General features: G+C 34.3%; 1 protein-coding gene across 6 annotated transcripts; it reads left to right on the top strand.

The window, feature by feature from the left end:
• The first annotated feature begins 711 nt into the window (after window positions 1-711).
• LOC127071820 (organic cation transporter 1-like) lies at window positions 712-20,836 on the top strand. 6 transcript variants are annotated; one of them, XM_051011927.1, is made up of 12 exons: window positions 712-1,442; window positions 6,691-7,402; window positions 7,524-7,618; window positions 7,700-8,448; window positions 10,072-10,455; window positions 16,937-17,195; window positions 17,267-17,358; window positions 17,694-17,897; window positions 18,032-18,281; window positions 19,153-19,284; window positions 19,361-19,718; window positions 20,090-20,836. In XM_051011927.1, the coding sequence occupies exons 4-12, from the start codon at window positions 8,323-8,325 to the stop codon at window positions 20,313-20,315; spliced, it is 2,031 nt and encodes a 676-aa protein (XP_050867884.1). In that variant the 5' UTR covers window positions 712-1,442; window positions 6,691-7,402; window positions 7,524-7,618; window positions 7,700-8,322; the 3' UTR covers window positions 20,316-20,836. The 6 variants fall into 6 exon arrangements, with proteins under 6 accessions (XP_050867884.1, XP_050867617.1, XP_050867535.1 ...); XM_051011660.1 differs by lacking the exon at window positions 7,524-7,618; XM_051011578.1 differs by having other exon boundaries at window positions 6,675-8,448.
• Window positions 20,837-21,251: the final 415 nt, after the last annotated feature.

Below are 21,251 nucleotides of genomic sequence, written 5' to 3' on the forward strand. Positions count from 1 at the left end.
GAGGAAAGATAGAAGAAGAATAAGAGACTGACGACAATGTATTAGAATGATTGTGATTGGAGTGGAAGAGACTTTCAGTTGATCGAAAGGTGGCAAGAAAAAATGACGGAAAGAAAAGAAGAAGAAAAAGAAGAAGAAAAAGAAAAAGAAGAAGAAGGTATCAAAGGTCAAGTAAAAAGAGAAAGAGAAAGAGAGAGAGAGAGAGAGAGAGAGAGAGAGAGAGAGAGAGAGAGAGAGAGAGAGAGAGAGAGAGAGAGGGGTTACTACGATCTAGGTTTGTGGTGGGACACGAGAAAGGGTTCCAAGCCCAGCGTGGAAATCTAAATCGGCGATAGTACTCCGTACTCGGCTTGCCGCACAATTACCGGGCGGCGAGTGTCGAGGAACCCCCTTTTATATTAATAGTCGAGATAGTCGAGCGTGTCGGTGCGATGAGGGCCAACAGAAGAGGGAAGAGCAAGTGAGAGAGAGAGTGAGAGAGGGGAGGGAGGAGAGGATGTGTCGATGGCGAGGAATGAAAAGGAGAGGGAGACAGAAGAAAAGAGAAGGAGGACACAGCATCGTGAGTCACAAAAGAGAGAGAGAGAGAAAGAGAGAGAGAGAATATGAACGATCGAGGGAGAGAGGAGATGGAGAGGGAGTGAGAGAGAGGGTACGAGAGGGGGCCTCGAAATGATAGATAGGAGGACGGGATACCACGGACCCCTTGCGACACCGTTGCTTCAGTTTCAGTTCGCGATGGAGGCTACTTGCTCCTTTTAGCTAGTGCCACCGTGACTTTTTTGTTCAGGAAAAGAAAGAAAGAGAAAGAAAGAGAGAGAAAGAAAGAGAGATAGAGAGAAAGAGAAAGAAAGAGAAAGAGAGAAGAAGGTAAGGGTTGTTAGCGGAGAGTGGTTGGTACCACGTGGTTGGGATCAAGTAAACGCGTTTAAGAAGAAGAGGATATATGTAGGAGTACGGTGGCACGAATTAGTTTTGAAGATTTCTCGGAGGGTTGACTTAGTTAAGGGGTGGAAAAAGTGATTCTTAAGAGAATCGTTGGAAAAGAAACAGAGAAAGAGGAAGGCCCTGACGGATACGTTGAGACAATACGGAGGTGGCCGGATGTTGGACGGTGCAGTGATTCGATTGATTCGCTGAAGAGTGTTCGTGGCTTCCACCGAACTTCCGAGTGCCGCGTTAAATGCGTGCGCGTACGCGCGTACGTGCGACTCGTCGTATAGTAGCGCCGGTTGTACAATATACCGCGATAGCTTCTGCTAGCGTCGCGCGCGACCACACGCTAAAGAAGCTCCGCCTGAAGGAGGAGGACCACGAGAAATAGAGAGAGAGAGAAAGAGAAAGAGAGAAAGAGAGAGAGAGAGAGAGAGAGAGAGAGACCATAGGTAGTGGTGGTATTGTTGATTGTGGTGGTCGTGGTGGTCTATTAAGACGCGAAGCAGGTATTGAAAAATAAATTCTTTTCTCTTTAAATATTCCAAAGTGCTTAAAATATTCCTTCTTCTTCATACAGGACATACGAATTTTGACGAAATATATACAAAATTGACATATCGATACTTTGTCAAGGTTTCTTTCACTAATTGATTATGTTCATTGATTAATAATAAAAAGAAGGAAAGAGAATAATATATTATCAGAAGAAAAATCATTTACATTAGAATTTCGTGAGATGTATGTGCAATAATACGCATTTAGATCTCGTATTTTTCTTCTACGTTTTTTTTTCTTTTTTTCTTTTTTTCTTACTGAGAAAAACGATTAGAAATCGCGATTTCTTAGAAAAGGAAAAATATCTAGACGAGCTGTCCACGCTGTACTAGATGAGTAAATAAGGATAAAAAAGCGAGAAGAAGTTAAACAGAGAGATTGCAAACGAAACGAATTAGAAGAGAGAGAGAGAGAGAGAAAGAGAGAAAGAGAGAGATAGAGAGAGAGAGAGAGAGAGAGAGAAAGAGAGAGAGAGAGGCGAAGGCGTGCGAAGTGGGATGACATTGTTTGCACCCGTGACGTCACTCGTAATTCTAACGAACAATGAGAGTGCACGCGTGCACGAGAGCACATTCGCGTTGCCGCGACCCGGAGTTTAGGGTTACTCCTCCTCGAATGAGGATCACTAAGACTATTTCGTATTTTTCTTAAATGAAAATAACGAAATAACGAAGTACCTCTTTGTTCTCTTCCTTGAAATTTTTTATATTTTAAGAAAAGATGTTCGTCGATACCGCTGACAAGTTTCATTAATGATTAAAAAACAATGAAAACATTCTTTTCGCAAGTTTTCGTTTAAAAATCTATCGGTATAAGACCGATACTTCCATGCTTTTTAAAATTTTATTTTTATTTTTTATTACGCAGCGACAATATTGAGATATTTCTCTATCAACAAAGTGCTTAAATTCATCCTATTTTCGTTCACGTTAGAGATAACAATATTAGCGATAAAGATAGATATATCATGTGGAAACATATACGGAGAGAAATTTATTAGTATTGAACCATTTCTGCTATTTCCGAGTTATTACTATTATTAGTAATAATAATAATAATATATACATATACATATATATATATATATATATATATATATATATATATATATATTTAAATGTGATACTAGAGCCATTGGTAGTTCCACTGTAACCACGGAGCTGTGCAGATGCATTTTGTCTGTGTCAATGGGTATTTTTCGTATATATGTATACATTCATATTATAAATTGGTTAGTGAAGAATATATGTGATAATGATAGTCATTATTACTTCAACGAAAACAATAACGTATTTATAAGATGAATATTTTTATTTACTGTTATATACACTTATAATACTACAATATATAAAAGTGCAATTAGAGCCAAAAACATTTTTGCTTGGATCACGTCGAATGAACACCGCACATAAATTCACACATAAACACAAATTGTGTATGAATGCATACATAATATCCTTTGTTAATTTTTTCTATCAAGTTAAATAGAAAGTTTGAATGAAATTAAATTCTGTTCATATTATCTATTAAATTATATTCGTACTATAAAAATTTTTATTTCAGTAGATTTCTTTTTTATATATCTTTTATTTTAACAAAAAATATATAAAAGTATGAATTTTCTGCATACATTTCTATTGTAAAGATTCTTCAGTAAAGATACTTAACAAAGTATTCAGTTTCTTTGTTAAATTAAAAATAGAAAGATATAGAAAGGAACAACGTCATCTCTTTTAGTTATGTCTCTCCACTTATCTTTTAATAATCTTCTGTTTAAATAATTTTTCTTTCTTTCTCTTGTTATTCGCTTATTGTATTTCTTTGCAAATCCATCAAGATCTTTCTTGAAATCGTCGTAAAATGTAAATCGTTGACACTTCTTATCAGAATAACGCAACGAAAAGTAATAAACAAATAGAGGATATCATAATAATTTTTATGTAATCATTCATGACGATGAAACTTTCATTTTCGTGCGTTGATTTAGAACGAACACATTGATAAAAAAAACATGGGAAAATCCTGATAAACGATATTTATCATGTCAGTAAACATTTTTTCAATTCAAAAATATTGAATTAATCAAACTCACTAATCGTAGTGGAAATTTTATCATTATCACAATTTATTTTTTTAATTAAATATCAATATCATCTACAACTATTTAACGACTAACTTCAATATAAAGAGAATATGACTGAATAAATATGATAATTTAGATTCAACAATAATATTGTTGTTTTTCCTCTAATATTATCAATTGCGTCTATATTTATTTAATAGACCGAGTGATATGATATCTTTGTAGATACAACCGATATCATTTGGAAATATTACTACGAGCATTAATTACGATAGAAATATTGCACGGTCGTTTGCTCCCAATGGATTAATTTTTTTTTAACATTGACCACGTTCTTATTATTACTGCGCAACTTTGACGTAAAACAACGAGCGGACTTATAGCTAAACGTCTAAATCATCGGCGATATCGTGACAGTCTTAATTTAAAGTCTACCAGCAAGGAATCTTCTTATTCTTCTTTCCTCTTCTTCTATCTTTCTGTGTCACTCATACATATATACAAATACATAAATACATATACACATGCACACGAATGCACCAATGCATTGAGTTGTATCCATCTCGCTATGCACTTTTCAGTCTCACTGCAATTCTACGTGCACTCGCGTCTTATCTCTCGAGTTTTTTACTATTTGTATTCATAGATTTTCTCTTTCTATCTCTCTTTCTCTCTCTCTCTCTCTTTTTCTTTCTTTTATTACATTTTTGATCGATAAGAAATGAAAGCTAAAAGGAAGTTATGCATAATAAAATTTCATAATCTATGAAAGAATGAATTGTTTCTAACAACAATAGTTTTGTTTATTTAATTAACCGATGTTTCATATCGTTATAGAAACAACATTCGAAGATCTTTCGAGGTATGTTTTCTCATTGTGAGCTTAAATCTTTACGAATGAAAAATACTTTTAAAATGATTATATTCTCTTTTTTCTCAAGATAAATAATCAGATAAGATAAATAAAAATTAAAATGTATATTTTATTAAGTAAGTAAACATATTATCATCAAATTAGTTTGTAGCAATTATGAATAAAGATAAATGACTGGAATAAGAATAAAAATGTAGATAAATAAAAAACTTCTTATAATGTATTAGAATGACGATAAGATAATTTAATAATTCGATATAGTAGGAAAGTTAGAGAACGTTGAAAATTAGACGGAAGTTCGTTCACTTTGATTTGATTTTATGCATTTGGCACAGTCGCCTGGCAAATTACACAACCTGCTACGATTTCTTCCTTGTATGAATATTTCACAAAATTCACTGAGACGGTCGTCGAATAAAACAATCTAATTTCAAAATAATGAAAAAATGAAATTAAAATCTCTAATCTTTAATTAAACTAGAAAGAAAACTTAAGATTTATGACGATAAAAATAAAGTTTCATTTCGAAATGATAAAAAAATATAATATTAAATGAAAAACATATTAGAATAGATAAAAATTATCGATCAATCAACGCATTTTTCTACTTAAACCTATCTAAATTATCTAAACTTTCTCTTTTCGCTACTTATCGATGATCATTAAATTCATTACGTTCGGAGATATTGTGCCAGCAAATAATATTTGCGAAGCGGACGAACAGATAGGAGCCATTTAAATGAATGATAGAGGGAGGGTTACATTATCACTTCGCATTAGCTGACTACGGTTTCGCAACGCTTCGCTCTTTCTCTCTCTGGAAGAATTAAAATTTCGGTTGAATGATTAGAAAATTGCGTTCTTTAAAAAAGAGATATATATATAATAAAATATATATATGAAAAAAGGAGTAAAAAATTCGTAAAAATTCTATCGTATTCTTTTTTCATTAAAATACATATTTCTTTTCGCGCGTGTGTGTGTATGAGTGTGTGTGCGTGTATATATGATAATTATGAATATATGAAAGATAATTTCGATATAATTATTATTAATTTTCGATTACATTAAAAAGAAAGAAAAATTATAGTACCATTTGTTGCCCCTTTCGATTCTCCTTAATAGTCGTCGTAGCTCGTATTAAAATCGTCCACGCGACACACACGCGAGTCGAGTTTTAAATGAAAACAATAAAAAGGCGTAGAGGTCTGTACATAGATACATATATATATACCATATAAACGGAGTGCGAATCACGCACTAGAAACCTCTCTAATTTGCGACGCATTCATACGCATTTACGATTAATATTTACGAATGGTAACTCGATCTTAGATATAAGTTTCTTTTCTAAGATTGATAAATAAAATCGTTTTCATTTATGTCAGATCAAAGAGTTCTTTTTCAAGCTTAATTTTAATTAAAATTTTAATTTTTAATGTCTTTTGATATTTTCATTTGTGTGAACAAAAAATGTTCGTGCAATTATGATTGATTGTACGATTTATCTCTCGCCAAGAGCTTTAACTCTTATTGCGCATTGTAAATTAGATCTATGAGCATTGTAAATCTTGATCCTTTATATAATGTTCAATCAAAGAAAATGAAAACTGACAAAAGTATTAATTTGCATAGCAGAATGTTGAAAATACGTGTACAATTATTGACGTTAGACTCAATAACATAGATACTTTAAAAACTTGAAGTTATTTTGTTCCTTGATGTAAAATGCTCGTCGATTGATAAAACGATATCTCTGAAAGTTTAAATTAAGTAAATTGATATATCCAACCAGTATCTTCCATAATATTTTCTAGAAAAAAAATTCACTGCAATATTGTGTGGATCAAACGTCGTATATCATATATTTACATAAATCTGCAATAAAGTTTATCAGACGATTTTATATTTCCAACCTAATTATAATGTATAAAATAATTAGATTATTCTTATACTTAAAAAAAAATAATACATTTTTCAAAAGTATTCACGCAATTAGAAAGCTTTGAAATTCTTAATTAACAAAATTTGTTGATCTCAGGATTTTCTCTTTTACCTGACATTAAAATGAAATGCTTAAGAAATAGAAAGAGAAGCAGAAAGAACGAAAGAGAGAAAGAGAGAGAGAGAGAGAAGATGAGGGTTGTAAGAATCGTAGAAAAATAGGTTTATAGAGTAGAGTACCTCTGATCAGCCGGTCGAACGATCAAAGAAACATAGGAAAAGGACGATTTGCTTTCAGAAAAGCGGAAGAGCGACGGACGGGCTTTGCTTACGTTTGAAGTGAGGAACGAAGAGAAGAAGGAGGAGGAAGAGAAAGAGGAGAAAAAGGTGGTAGTGGAGGTGGTGGTGGTGGTGGTGGGTGTCGACAGCCACCGAGACAACGTCATCGAAGATGATGCAGGAGAGAATCAGAAGAGTGTCGGTCTTCTCCGGTAATGGTTGATTTATAGACGCCTCTTACGTATAAAAAGAGATGCACGCGTTTTTTGATCATTGTGCGAACAGGACAGCTCGGCTCTTGACTCGGCACCAATCGGAAATCGACTTCGTTTTAACTCGAGATCCTTAGCGCGTGTACGCGCGCACCTCTCGATCCTTCAAGCTCTATTTTTTCTTACACATACACACACACAGGCTCACACACACACACATATATATATATACATTCATTATATATATACCTACCTTTGCATATATCCGACACGTGGAAGCGGTGCAACGACGACAACGACGACGAAAAAGAGGAAAAGGAAGAGGAAGAAAAAGAAGAAGAAGGAGAGGAGGAAGAAGAGCAAAAGGAAGAAAAAGAAAGACGAGAACGACTTCGACAACATTTTAATTCATCAAGCTTAAAGCTCAGTCAGCCGCGAATTACAAATCGCGAGATATCGCGAGTGAGAAAAAGCAAAAGTGACCGAAGTGACCTTCCTTTCTCCTAATTAAAGCAGTCGGTGAGTTTACGTTGAGATTAGAATTAATTGTGTTTCTTTTTTATTTGTTCGTTTTTTGCCCTTTTTTTTCTTTTTGGTGAGTGTGAAGTGCATTCTCAAATACGGCATCATAATTCGTTAGTGAAGACGATCTAGGAAGGGATTAATTTTTTCTTTGATGAATTTCGAATTCTCTACGAGATGTTCGGTTCGTTGTTACGTGTTGAGATTATCAGGGTGGGTATTGTCGATAGAAATAAGTAAAAGAGAAGATAGTGGATTATGGGAGAATGAGAATCGATCGACGTTTGTTCGTAGATCGTCGTCTCGAAGCAAGAAGTAGAAGAAGAAGAAGAAGAAGATACGTTCCTTCTTCCGTAGAAGAAGAGTGTCTCGAAAGTAGACGAGGCCGAGCACTGATCGGACGTGATAGCTAACAGCGTTCGAAGCTTCCCACGGGTTTTTAAATTCTTGGTAAAAGAGTATAAAAGTTTGATTTTTCTTCGAATTCGAAATGAGAGATAAAAGGCAAGAGAGATTTCGAAGGAACTTGAAGTTTTTTGTAAATTCGAGAGGTTCGCTCGACTTTTTTATAGCGAGTGCTTTCAAAAGAAGCTGAAAAAAGTGTGTTTCCTTCTCGACAGAGAAGATATTGTAGAAAAAAAAAAACAAAAGGAAAGAAAAAAGAAGAAGAAAAAGAAGAAGAAGAAGGGAGAGAGAAGGAAAAAAGGAAAAAGAAAAAAGAAAATTGTTCGAATCGTGTGGCCATCTTCGGTATGAGGATGAGCTACGGCGGTCATGCCGTGTAATTCAAAGGGACACCACGTGAACCACGTCTCATCGTGCCGAGCTATCCTCGCCGTTGTCCACGTCGTCGTCGTCGTCGTCACCGTCACACTGACGCTGTTGAAGCGCGACGGAGTGCCAGCAGCGTTGGAAAGATGAGCTCGATCGACTTCGACGAGGTGCTTTTACACGTGGGAGAGAAGGGCCGATATCAGAACATCATGTATTATCTCCTATGTATACCTGCAACCCTTCCGGCTGCTTTCCTGGCCTTCTCGCAGGTAAGTACCCTCATTTATAACTTCTTTTTTATTTTGTGTTAATCATTTTGTTTGATAATCGATCGTACAAATTCGATTATTTCGATGATTTGATATTGTATATCAAATTTGATCGATTAATTTCCTTACTCTTTTTTGTTTCTTTTTGCTTTTTTTCTTTTCATTCTCAACCGTAAGATCTTTATATATTGTTTGGATACAAAGTAAATTTGTTTTATATTTTAATATAATGGGTCTAAACGATCGTACAAACATGATATATAAAACGTCAAGTTAAAATTTTCTTATACTTCATTTGCATTTGAATATTTCTCTAGCAAATGAAATGAAAATAGATTCTTTTATTAATCAACGATTATTTCTTTCTTTCTTTTTAATTTAACTCCCGGCGATTTTACCATCGCCCATCGAACAATATCTGATTTGCCCTCAATCAATCCAACCGTTAATATCCAAGCTTGATATTATTAGTGTTTTTACGTAAGCGATGTTAAATATCCTAATCTACGTCGAAGGAAATGCTTCCAAGCTAAATATAGTTCGATATATCGAATAGACCATATCGATCACATGCGTCTACGTTGTATATACAGTTGTATATGTTCTAGTTCGTGTACTAGCTGGAAAATATATTTACATTTTTCCTTAAATTTCGACCGACAATTCGCAACTATACCATTTTATATAAATCTTTGTATATAAACCGATCGTAATTAAAATATATAGATACAAAAAATTAATGATACTCATCATAAATCATCTTTCTATTCGCATTTCCTAAATTATTTATTTTAATTGTATCTTCGATAACGTTTACAGGTTCGATCATTTCTCGATTAATCTTTAAATAATGATGTATACATCTTTCATCAAATAAAAAAGGACGCAAAGAGTATTTTATTATTATATTCGATAAATATAAAATTACGTTATCTTTCTAAATAGAATGAGATTTTTTTTCAAACTTTTAAGCGTGAAAGTCATCGGGAATTTTTCGAAAGATTCTCCTCTTTATTTTTCTCGTCTTTGAGTATAATGAACAATGAATAAATAACAAAAAGAAGAAAACTTGCAGACGCGAATAGCCTTTTTCCAATAGTCGTCACTCAAGCGCGAATCTCGTTCCTCGAGACACAAACTAGAATTAGAATCGTCTCATCGACGCATACGATATTTGAAACGTGCCGACGAATGCTAATGTTTTTTTTAGGTAGTAGCAATATTTATTTGCACAGCTGCATCAGACGTTGCATGCTTTCAAAGAGCTTCATCGATCGGTCGCATGCAACCAAGAGATATAATCGTATCGTTTAATAAACTATCCCGTGTGAGAGATTTATCTATCTATCTCTTAAAGAGTTTCTACTTCCTTTGATTTAGCAAAGATCAAAGATTTACGTGGGAAAATTCAAAATAAGAATATATGCGGGCGATTGCAACGTACAACGAATAAACAAATTATTTTTAACGATATAAGATGTTAACAAAATGGTTATAGATATTACATTTTTAGAAGATTATAGTTGGCGATTATAATAAAGGATTGAAATTAATGATTAAAATCGTTTGAAAAAATAACATAGTTAATAGAATTAGAACAATCTTTTAAATATTTCTAACTAGGTATTCGTGAGTGCCTCACCAGAACACTGGTGCAAAATACCAGAATTGGAGAACTTGACGGGCCTGATGACCTTGGAAGAAAAGAAGGCTCTATCTTTACCATACTCCATGAAGTCGGACGGTAGGAGAGTTTATTCGAAATGTCAAATGTACGACGTCAATTATACAGAGATCATCGAATCGTGGTTGCAACGTGGGATATCGCAAAATTCTAGCAACACGATGGATTCGCATTCGACCACGTCGCCTTCCTCGACATCTTCCTTTCATCCCACAAACCGATTACCACCACCTCCTGTCAGTGATCCTCATTGGCCAGTCAACAAATGCCAACACGGTTGGATTTATGATAACAAGGATTATGACAGCACCCTCGTCACAGAGGTAAACTTGACTTTCTCTCTTTTATTCGAAATTTCTTTCGTTTCCTTTTTTCGATTTCATGGCATGTAAATTTTACATAGGATATCCTTTTTAATCGGAGTGAATAAGTTTTCTCTGAAATCCTCAGTAATTGTTCTTTCCAGGTAACATTTATATCTTCTGAGTAAGCGTAATACTAAGTAATCTCGATTAACGACTACTAACGAGTTAATTCGAAGAATAATTTATTAATTGAGTAGTCAACCCTTTTAGATTATGGTCATTAGACCATTCATTATTAAATGATTGTCGTTATATTTTATGAAGGTACATCATGGTAAATATAAAATTGTGAGATGAAGTTGGTTGACTGCTTCTTACTTGGTTTCTCGTCGTTGGTCAGTCATGCTATTTGCATAATACTCCTACCACGTCTCAGTAATTGTCAACGTCAAATTTCTTCTCCGTAGAGCGTCGGGTTTCACGACCTACTTTGCCTTGGCCTTTGGCTTCATTGTACTCTATTTTTCTCGTAAATATCATTGAACATCGTTCTAGATATTCGTAAATTATCGATAAATTATTTCGCTCTCGCTCGATCTAATGATAATTGTACAAATTAATTAATCATAATGATACACTAAAACATTCGTTGCTCGTTAAATAAATATTTTCATTTTTCTTAACTTCATGTCACAAGACGGGAACAAATAAGCTCGTTGAAATGACGAATCATAAAATTAATGCGAATTTGTAACATTTATTTAAGCTCCTCCTACCTCAAACAAGATATTAAAACGCAAATGAGAAATAATAATAAAGGGAGAATAAATAAGGTTGTTTTGATCATATCTTGTGCATTTAAATACGTAGATACATTTTGAGAAACTCCATGCTTGAGAAAAGTTCGCGGTCACATGGCCACGTCTCATAAGTGTCTATTAACGCGGTTATTAAGTTGTCGCAATTAAACAACACACGGTGACTACAAGCTATTAGCGCAACGAGAAACATAACTCGCGGGGTCGAGGATCTACGACTATTCTCTCTCTCTCTCTCTCTCTCTCTCTCTCTCTCTCTCTCTCTCTCTCTCTCTATTTCGTTTTTTGTTGCGTGATCGCCAAAGTTCAAGAGATAGAGATATTTTCTAAATGTCAAGATGGAATCAATTATTCCAACTGCACCGTTCTCATATTCGCATCGTTCAAAAACGCACAAAATTGAAAGAAGAAAACATCGTTGCACATATGATCCAATTTCTACATATTTTATATACTAATTATTATTTTCTCACGATACATTTTTTATAAAATTCTACATGAACAATTCACGAATCAGTATAAAAAAATAATTACCGATATATGTATGTACTAGCCAATGAATAGACAATGACTTTTAAATGTTGTTTAACATAACTTAAAGATATTTTAAAGATCCAAATAATAGCTCTTTCAATCTCGACATTAAAAACATATGTCACTGGACGGTAATAAGAGCACAAAAGAGAAAGGCACAGAGATAAAGTAAGATCGATATAAAACTCAACAGGTGGTCAATGACATTCACGAACGCACAAATGATTCTTAGAAGAAGCAACGTGTAACGTTAGATTACGTCGAAGATGGAATTTCTAATGGATCGTAGAAATGAATGAAAAGCTATGAAAAAGAAATTTCTAAAGAAAAATGAAGGATAGAGAGAAAGAGAAAGAATGTCAACAGGTGAACAAGGTTGATGAGCAACAGAGTGACTGGCCGATAGGTTGCAGCTCTGGTGGCGTCAGCAATTGCCGACCAATTTACCTACCCCCGCATCCGGTCATGTGATATGTAACATCAAACGCCTCGCACAACGCTGCTTACTACTCTCTGCCTATGTCGAGGGTATATGTCCCCACATATTTCGCGCGATACTGCTTTGCCATAGCAGCCAGACTGCTAGACGCCAATTTTAAACTTTCGTTAGATACTCCTTTTCGTAGAAATAACAACTGATAATTTAACGTTCGTCCTTGAATCATTTCGATGAAAATTATTTCTCTATATCTTTTCTCTATTGCAATATAATTATTAAATAAGACATAAAAATATTGATTCTTATCGAGAACAATTCGGTGCAGGGAGGGGGATGTGTTTTATATATATATATATATATATATATGTGTGCTTTACACCGGACAAAGAGGATATCCTCTAGAAACATTTATAAAAGTCTTAATTTTTTTAATTAAATGAGTGCACATTTACTCTTTACGTTTAACGAACGAAGATTAAAAAACATTTGTTAATTGCTCTATTATATAGATCAAATGTATCAGCGTTGATGAATGAAATTCGAAGGAACGCTTTCTCTTTCTTTTTTTAAATGGATCGTTTAAAAAAAATGGGGCCGTTTGTTCCAGTTCGTGGTAGGTGAATTTGCTAACGCTAACTCCTACCGGCTCTAGCAATGCAGAGGGTATATTACCGCGTATTTACACGCTCCGGATTTACGCAGACACATGACGCAAAGAGCCATCGAGGCAAATCCTGTCCTTCCGTTTTCCGTTCTTCATCGCTCTCACTTTCTACCGCACAAAGTGCTTCGTGATACGTTAACCACCCCTTCGTAACGTTAAACGCATCGCTTTCTTCCTTCCCGCATTGGAAAACGATCGAAACGAAACATTAATCGTCTTAATTAACAACGATCAACTTGACTCGTTCGTCAATCCCTTCGAGACACGAAAAGAAAAATGACCAAGGTGCAATTGATCGGTTTAAGTCTAATTGTAAGTTGAGATCGGTTACGAAATCCAATAAAATATCGTTTGCGAGAAACGACGAGTTGTGCAACAATTTACACTTTTCTACATTCCGACCATTTTATTAACGTACGTACGTGATTGTGCTGATTGAAACCAATTTGACGAATGCTTATACTTTAAATGATTTTTGCACGAAATTACTCGTAACGATTAATCATTGTTGTGAGTTTTTAACTTAATTAATTTTTAATAATTGTGATTGAATATTTATATTTTTCGAATCAATATCAATTTTGTTATATTTCTTGGAAACTTATAATGGAATATTGGAACGTATGTAGAAAGAACTTGTAAGTCGTCATTCGGTGAGTTTACCGGCCACATGTCGACACACGGAAAAGACAATGACCCGTTCCACAGTGTCGTGCTGGCTGAAGTAGTTAAAGCGAACCTCCTAAATCGAGTACAATAATAAATCATCGGATCGGAAGCAATGCTCAGAGACAGACCAGCCCACGCGAAACGTCATTTTGACGTATCGGTCATCCTGGTTCTTTCTTCTCTCTTTCTCTCTTCCTTTCTAAGCTTCTTCGATATCTTAGGATGTCAAAGAATACATAACTGAGAAGTGAAGTTCGTTTTTTAAGAATTTTTCGTGAGATTCTTATTATCTATACAGAGAATTATTAGTAATTTAATCACAAACATTGCGGACATCTAACAAAGTAGATACATGTCATATTTTGAGAGTATTGATCATGATCAGTACGTAATCTATAGAGACACATTTTCATGGGGATCGCCTTATGATATACCTACTCGCGGTCAAATCAATAAAATTTTCGAAGTGTGTCAGGGTGATAAAATCTACGTGTGTGCATCATATCCCATCGTCCTTTACGTGTACTCGCGTACGTTGCCCTTGACAATAATTCAATAGCATATTATTATACGCGAGTGCTCCTGTCTTCCCGACGCAATTTACCTTTTGCGTTTCACGCAGACATTAAAAGTCCGTGAGTGGCAATTTGCTTAAATCAAAGTTCGTGTTAAACCCATTAACGCCCACCGGGAAACTTTATTTGCTGGGGTCTAATAGACACTCAATTAAGATTTGGCTTATTTGAATATGTTTACCGACGAATAAAATGATATTTCTTTGCTTGAAACTGCGAATGCAGGAAAGAGCGTGTTATATTTCGTGAACAACGTTGATCGTCCCTCTTGGATTAAGAGAGAAGAAAGAATTTTCTTTCTCTTTCTTGTAAAAATGTTATTTGATGATAGAGATCATATTTTTGTTATAATACAAAAATCTATTTAATAATAGAAGGGACATACTTGTTTTGAGATAGCTTATTCTTACTCATTATTATTATATGTTATATATGTTTATTTGATACTATAAAATATCGTCAATACCTTGCGATTTTATATTTATCATAAAATATACTTGATATCTATATAATTAAATGTTTTGCTAAAACGTCCAAAAATAAATGTCAAAATTAATACAAAACAAAGAATCAAGCAGATTCTCGTTCGTATTCATTATCATTATTATTATCATATATTATTAAATATCGTTAATATTTGATAGTAATTTAATTACAATTTTTCCTAAAACATTACAGATAATACAAAGCAAAGGATCAAATAGATATCTTATTCTTTTTCATTGTCACGATTAAACATTATTATAAACCATTAATACTTGATACCAAATAAATTACACTTACCCTGAAACATCAAAAATCAAATGTCAAAATTAATACAAAACAAATAATCAAGTATCACTATACTATACTTGATAATTCAATAATTTAGTTAAAGACAATAAACGAATAACTATCTAGTAAAATTTCTTTTTGAAATATCTGAATACATAGGAGAACCTGGATCAAGGAGATTAACTAAACTAATTGATAAACCAATTGGCAAGAAAACAGTCTTCCTAAAACATCAAAAGAGAAAGAAAGAGAAAAGAAGAAAGATACAAAAAGAGACAGACAGAGAAAGAGAAAGAGAGAGAGAGAAAGAGAAAGATAGAAAGAGAAAAAGAAAGAGAAAAAGAAAAAAAGAGAAAGAGAGTTACGTGAAGAAACGATGGCGTACAAACGTGCGAGCCGCGAAAGAGTCGATCGAGTTTAGCGAGAAGGACAATAGGGAGTTTGGAAAGGTCGATGGCGAGGGGTCAGCGAGGTAGCGGCCGAGGCACGTTCCTCCTGTCAACGGAGGGTGATGGACACCTCTCACTGTGGGAGCCTACCGACACAGTCACACAAAGAAACACACCCATACACACACGCATACACGGCGTCGACGACACCGCGATCATCTATCGAGCTTTCGAGCGCGCGTGCACGCGCGAGCCGAGCAGACGCCATTGAAGAGAGAACCATCCCCCACTCCACCCTCGCATCATCAACCTCTCTCTTTCGCTCGCTCTCTCTCTCTCTCTCTTTCTTTCTTTGTCTCTCTCTCTCTCTCTCTCTCTCTCTCTCTCTCTCTCTTGACTCTCCACGAATCGCCGCGAATCACAGCGTTACGCCGCGTTGACGATCGACGAATGACGATGCGTGTGACGATCGAGTTCACACGTGTGCCTACTCCATTCTCTTTTTATACTTTGAATCCTTCTTAGAAGCTTTGCTCGTTCAAGATGACGCACTTTCATTTCTATCGTGGATATTTTCGTGTAACTTCTCAATCTTGTTAACAAATGTACACATGAAAAGAAAACTACAATACATGATTATTTGTTAATAATCTTTAAATAATGGAATTCAGGATTATTAATAATAATATAACGATTTTTGATTGTTTGTTTTATATTATTTTTGACACTCGATTTTGAATATTTTAAGAAAAAGTATAATTAAGTTGATTAGGATTATTAAGGATTATTTAATAATATGTAATAGTAACAATGAACAGAAGAGAATATGTTATCCATTTGATTTCTGCTTTTTATTAATTTTGACATTGGATTTTGTAGGAAAGAAATGTAATTAAATAAGTATCAGATATGATCGTGAATGAGTATTTGCTTTATTATGAGAATCTAGGCACAGTTAAATTATGACAATATTTTGTTAATTAGATGAAATGTTCATGATTATACATATACATGCATGTTCGTATATATATTTATCGCAAATAAGAGACAATAGTTTCGTTAAACTAATTCAAACTGTTGACAAACTATGGTTAACACGTCTATACTAGAAATTTTTGTTAAACGAATTTCTGATCAATACTTAAACCATGAGTTGTAAAGCTCATTCAAGAATATAGTTGATTTACTTACTGATCGTTTTTAATCCATCGAATATTAAACCTATCCAATATTTTCAATATTTCAGCAAAAAAGTGATAGAACTAGTCCTATCATTTATTTTATAGCAATAGGTTCTTAACATACGGGTATATTACACCATATGCAAGAGAAAAAAATTACGAAATTATAAGGGTCAATAACTCGTGTCCTCTTTGTCATATTACATGCATGATAACTATAGTCTTTGATACTTATATTTCGTAAAATAAAAACAAACTGATCTGCCATTAAAACTTAATCAGTAAATACATACATACATACTTACAATAAAATATAACGAATCGTTAAATATCTAAAACATTAGATGTCTAAAAGTTGATCAAACATTTGGATGAAACATATCTTAAAAGAAATTAATCAGCTGATTAATATATACGTTAGAGTCAGGATTTTAACAGCATCGTGCATCCACATAGCTAGACCTGGTATGTGACAACAGTTGGTGGCCTTCAACGTCAACGACATTTTTCTATGTTGGGAGCCTCTTTGGTAACGTTGTCTTTGGATGGATCGCAGACAAATGGGGTAGAAGAACGGCCATCTTCGCCATTCTCTTCTTAGAAGTTATCTTCTCGATTGCCACAAGCTTCAGTCCTAACTATGTTATCTACACGGCGTTGAGGACGGTGAACGGCCTCTTTTTTCCTGCTATTTATCAGATACCTTTTATACTTGGTAATAAAAATAATTTTCCCTGGTATATTCTATTCAACACAATTATTATTTGATATACTTTGTATTTCTAGCTTTAGAATTAATGGGTCCAAGATATAGGACTTTTGCTGGTATGGTGATCTGTATGTTCTTCGCTAGTGCAATGTGTCTTCTTGCACTACTGGTAAGTTTTGAAATACATTGAAAATGAATTTTTATTATTGTTATGAATATTTGTTATTGTTAATCGTGTAACGTTAATTATTTCCATTCTAAGTATTACTTCATGAAAAAGAAAAGATAATCAAAATCTCAACTCGTTAAACTTGAAAACGTAAATTCATCAAAAACAGATAATAAAATTACTGAACAATCTTAGCAAGATTTACGATCGTTCCAAAGAACGTCTCGTTGATTGAAACGTTCGACGAACGTACATAAATCTTTTGAAGTAAATGAATAAACCTAACGTTAAATGAATAAGTAAACGTTAAAACATTACTTGCATCTTCTTTCCAGGGTTATTTGTTAAGGCATTGGTACACATTGTCATTAGCCACGTCGGTACCCTTCGTACTTCTCTTCAGTTACTACTGGATCATTCCTGAATCTCCAAGATGGCTTCTAAGCAAAAACAGGATAGACGAAGCAGAGGTGATCGTTCAGCACATGGCCAAAGTCAATGGCAGAACGGTACCATCCAACTTTCTGAGGCAAATGGAGGTAATACCAAGATAGAAAAAAAGCAAATTAAAACTCTTCGAAAATCATCAAAACTTATCGATCTTGATCTTCACTTCAAATAAGCAATCCAAAGATCGTCAGACATTTTTCGTAGACGTTTACGATGTTTCCAGGTTGAGATAATGAAGAGACAAGGTATTTCTTGCAACGGCAAGAACACTGGAAACGTTGTGCTAGATATTGAAGGGGAAGACAGGTCGCCACCACCTTCCGCAACACCGATGGACCTCATCAGGAATCCAAATATTAGAAAGAAATTCTTTATTCTTGCTTTCGATTGGGTTGCGAATGCTGTCGTCTATAATGGATTATCCTACAATACGACGAACCTTGGGGTCTCCGATTACCTGGCCTTCTTCATCGGTATTGATATCAACATTGCTCTTTTCTCGATAACTCATCCTTGATATACGATCGTGCTCGTTATCATGACGACAGCGGTCTGCCTGTAAATATGTTTTTATCATACGTTATTGCGGCTGATGTTGCCTGCATAATGCGATAGCGTCTTCAACGACGACACACGCGTACCCGACACTTGATTGAAATGGACGCGAACCCATCTAAACGGTGAACGTACCGAGCAATGTACAAAGGGGTTCACCGAGAATCAACACCCGAACGATGCTCTGGATGCTTCGTCGTTACATTCTATCATTTGTTATCAAGTAAATTTTCTTATTTAGAGATAATCAAGTATTGAAATACTTCTGCTTATCAAATAAGATCTAACCATTTTATTTGATTATCATAAGTTATTCAATTGAAGAATTTAATCAATTCCAACAATTACAAAACTATTAGATGATTCAGTTATAAAATAAGTGACGTTCTAAGTAAAAAGTTCGATATATAATACACAGATTGAGTATAGATGATATCGAGGAGCTTCTTTTCTAAGAACATTAAAATCATAATATACTCTTTCTTATCGAGTCATAGATTTAATTAAAAAATTATTTAACAGAGTCTAATAGATTAGAATAATTAAACAGTTATTATTGTGTTGATTCATAAATGATTGTTGTTAGAAGTAAAAAATTGATTACAATAAAACGGCACTTATTTATGAATCAATCTAATGATTATCTAATTATTGGAATCTATTAGAATGATAAGATTCTAATAGACAATAAATACATGATTAACAAATTCAATCTATTTCGTAATACCTTGAAAATAAATGAGTAATTTCTATAGAGATCATTTAAAAAAATTCAAATCGATCTTACAGGTGGTATTGTGGAAATCCCATCATACGTGATCACGTGGTACGCCATGGACAGATTGGGTAGACGATGGGTCCTGTGTTTAACAATGCTTCTAGGTGGAGTTGCCTGCGTTTCTTGCATGTTCGTGCCCGAAGGTACATCCTTCTATAATTAAATTTAAAAACCAGGTTTTTTCAATGAACAGTGTACACTCGTTGACCTCTGTCACAGTAGACGCTGTTTGGGTGACGGTATGCTTGGCGATGATTGGAAAATTTGGCATCGCAGCGTCCTTCGCCGTTTTTTACGTGTTCGTTGGTGAACTTTTACCAACGGTGCTGAGGTCACAAGCGATGGGAATCGCCTCTTTCATCGCTGGTATCGGCCTACTCACCTTTCCTTACATCGTTCATCTAGCTAACTACTCCAGGGTATTACCATTGATTATAATGGGTTCCTTGAGTGTAGCCGGTGCTCTCACGTCCGTTTTCCTTCCGGAAACACTCAACATACACTTGCCACAAACGATCGAGGAAGGTGAACTCTTTGGCGCCGATTTCAAACTCTGGTCCTGTCCAATAATACCAAAGTTAGTGTCTATTCTAACGAATGTGTTTGTGCGAAATGATTTATTTACTTAGATAATGCAACAATATAATTAGGTATCTTGTGAATTTAAAATATATTCCCAGACATTTTGGATTGTTTAAAGAAATTATTGTATTTAACCTTAATCGTACAAATTTAAATACGTAATAATTTTTAGACTTGAATAACTTTGTATATCATAATCGTCCATGTAGATCATTATTTTAATTATGTAAATAATTAGAATCATCGTGTGTATATGTGTATGTAGTATATATAGTATAATTGTACGTTTTGTGACACAATCTTTTTAGTATATTTTTTAATGATACGTTCGGATGAGATATAAAATCGGTATATTTTTTCTTTTAGGAAAGACGCAAAAAGAAAATCAGAATCCGTGCCGCTTAGATATCTGGTAAACGGAAAACCAGAAAGAATTTCGGCGGCAACAAAAATCGTGGAAGCAGAAAAGGAAAGTCAAGAAGCGGAATTAACGAAACCGATAAAGGACGACATAGAAAAGGAAAAGGACGATGTAGAAAGAATATCTGAGTCGTCGAACGAAGAGATAGATCGTCTGAGAAAAATACAATGAGGACGTTTTACTTTTTTCTTCTTTTTTTTTCGTTATTCCTGAAAGGACAAAAAGCTTCCTACAACTTCGTATTATAATTTGCCTCGGTATAGGCACACGCATTGTATTTATTTTTTCATTTATGTTATATAATGCGTTTCATTTGTAAAGTCTGTTCCGTGTGCCTGTCGTAATTTTCGTTTCTGCATTACAAAGGGATCGATTGATTTGTCAATCATCTTCGATACAAAGATGTCTTTTGTTTTCAGAAAGAGTGAACTGAGGTCGTACGTTCAATAAAATAAAAGAAAAAATGAAAAAGAACTAGAGGGACTTCGCGATATTATAATAATATAATATTAAAACCGCAGTTATTATTATTTATCGTAAATATCCTTGGAAATTATCGAAGGATGACTCGGTTTATTCGCGGAATTGCTCGACGATTGAATTCTTTTTTTATATATAATTTAATAATTAGCAAAAAACTTTTCTACGTAAACGTAAAGAAAAAAAAAAAAACGTTCTAACAACATCGACTCGTCACTTATGTCTATAGAGACATTATAGACCGTTAGATGATTAGTCAGCCATCGCGATAAATAAGGAAAATTCTTATTAAGGACTTCGACTCACACTACGTTTATAGCTCTTCGTTTTCGTCCATATTAAGAAATGTGATAAGTTATAACGTTTAAGGACAATTTTTAACGTTTGAAAGTCGCTTCAAGAGCGATTACCTGCACGAAAGATAAACTATCCTTACATTTTTTCTTTTTTACAACATCGAATGGACCAAATCGAAATTACAATGCGAGGAGAAAATCGTCGAACGAACGAGCTATTTTCGATACTCTTCATTTGTAATACTTAAAGCGAGAATACATAAAAAGAAATCTAATAACCCGTTGTGAAATCATTCAAAAACTCAAATCAAATCATGCCGCATTTCGTCCA

The sequence above is a fragment of the Vespula vulgaris genome, chromosome 1, assembly GCF_905475345.1.
Source record: "Vespula vulgaris chromosome 1, iyVesVulg1.1, whole genome shotgun sequence".
Lineage (NCBI taxonomy): Eukaryota > Metazoa > Arthropoda > Insecta > Hymenoptera > Vespidae > Vespula > Vespula vulgaris.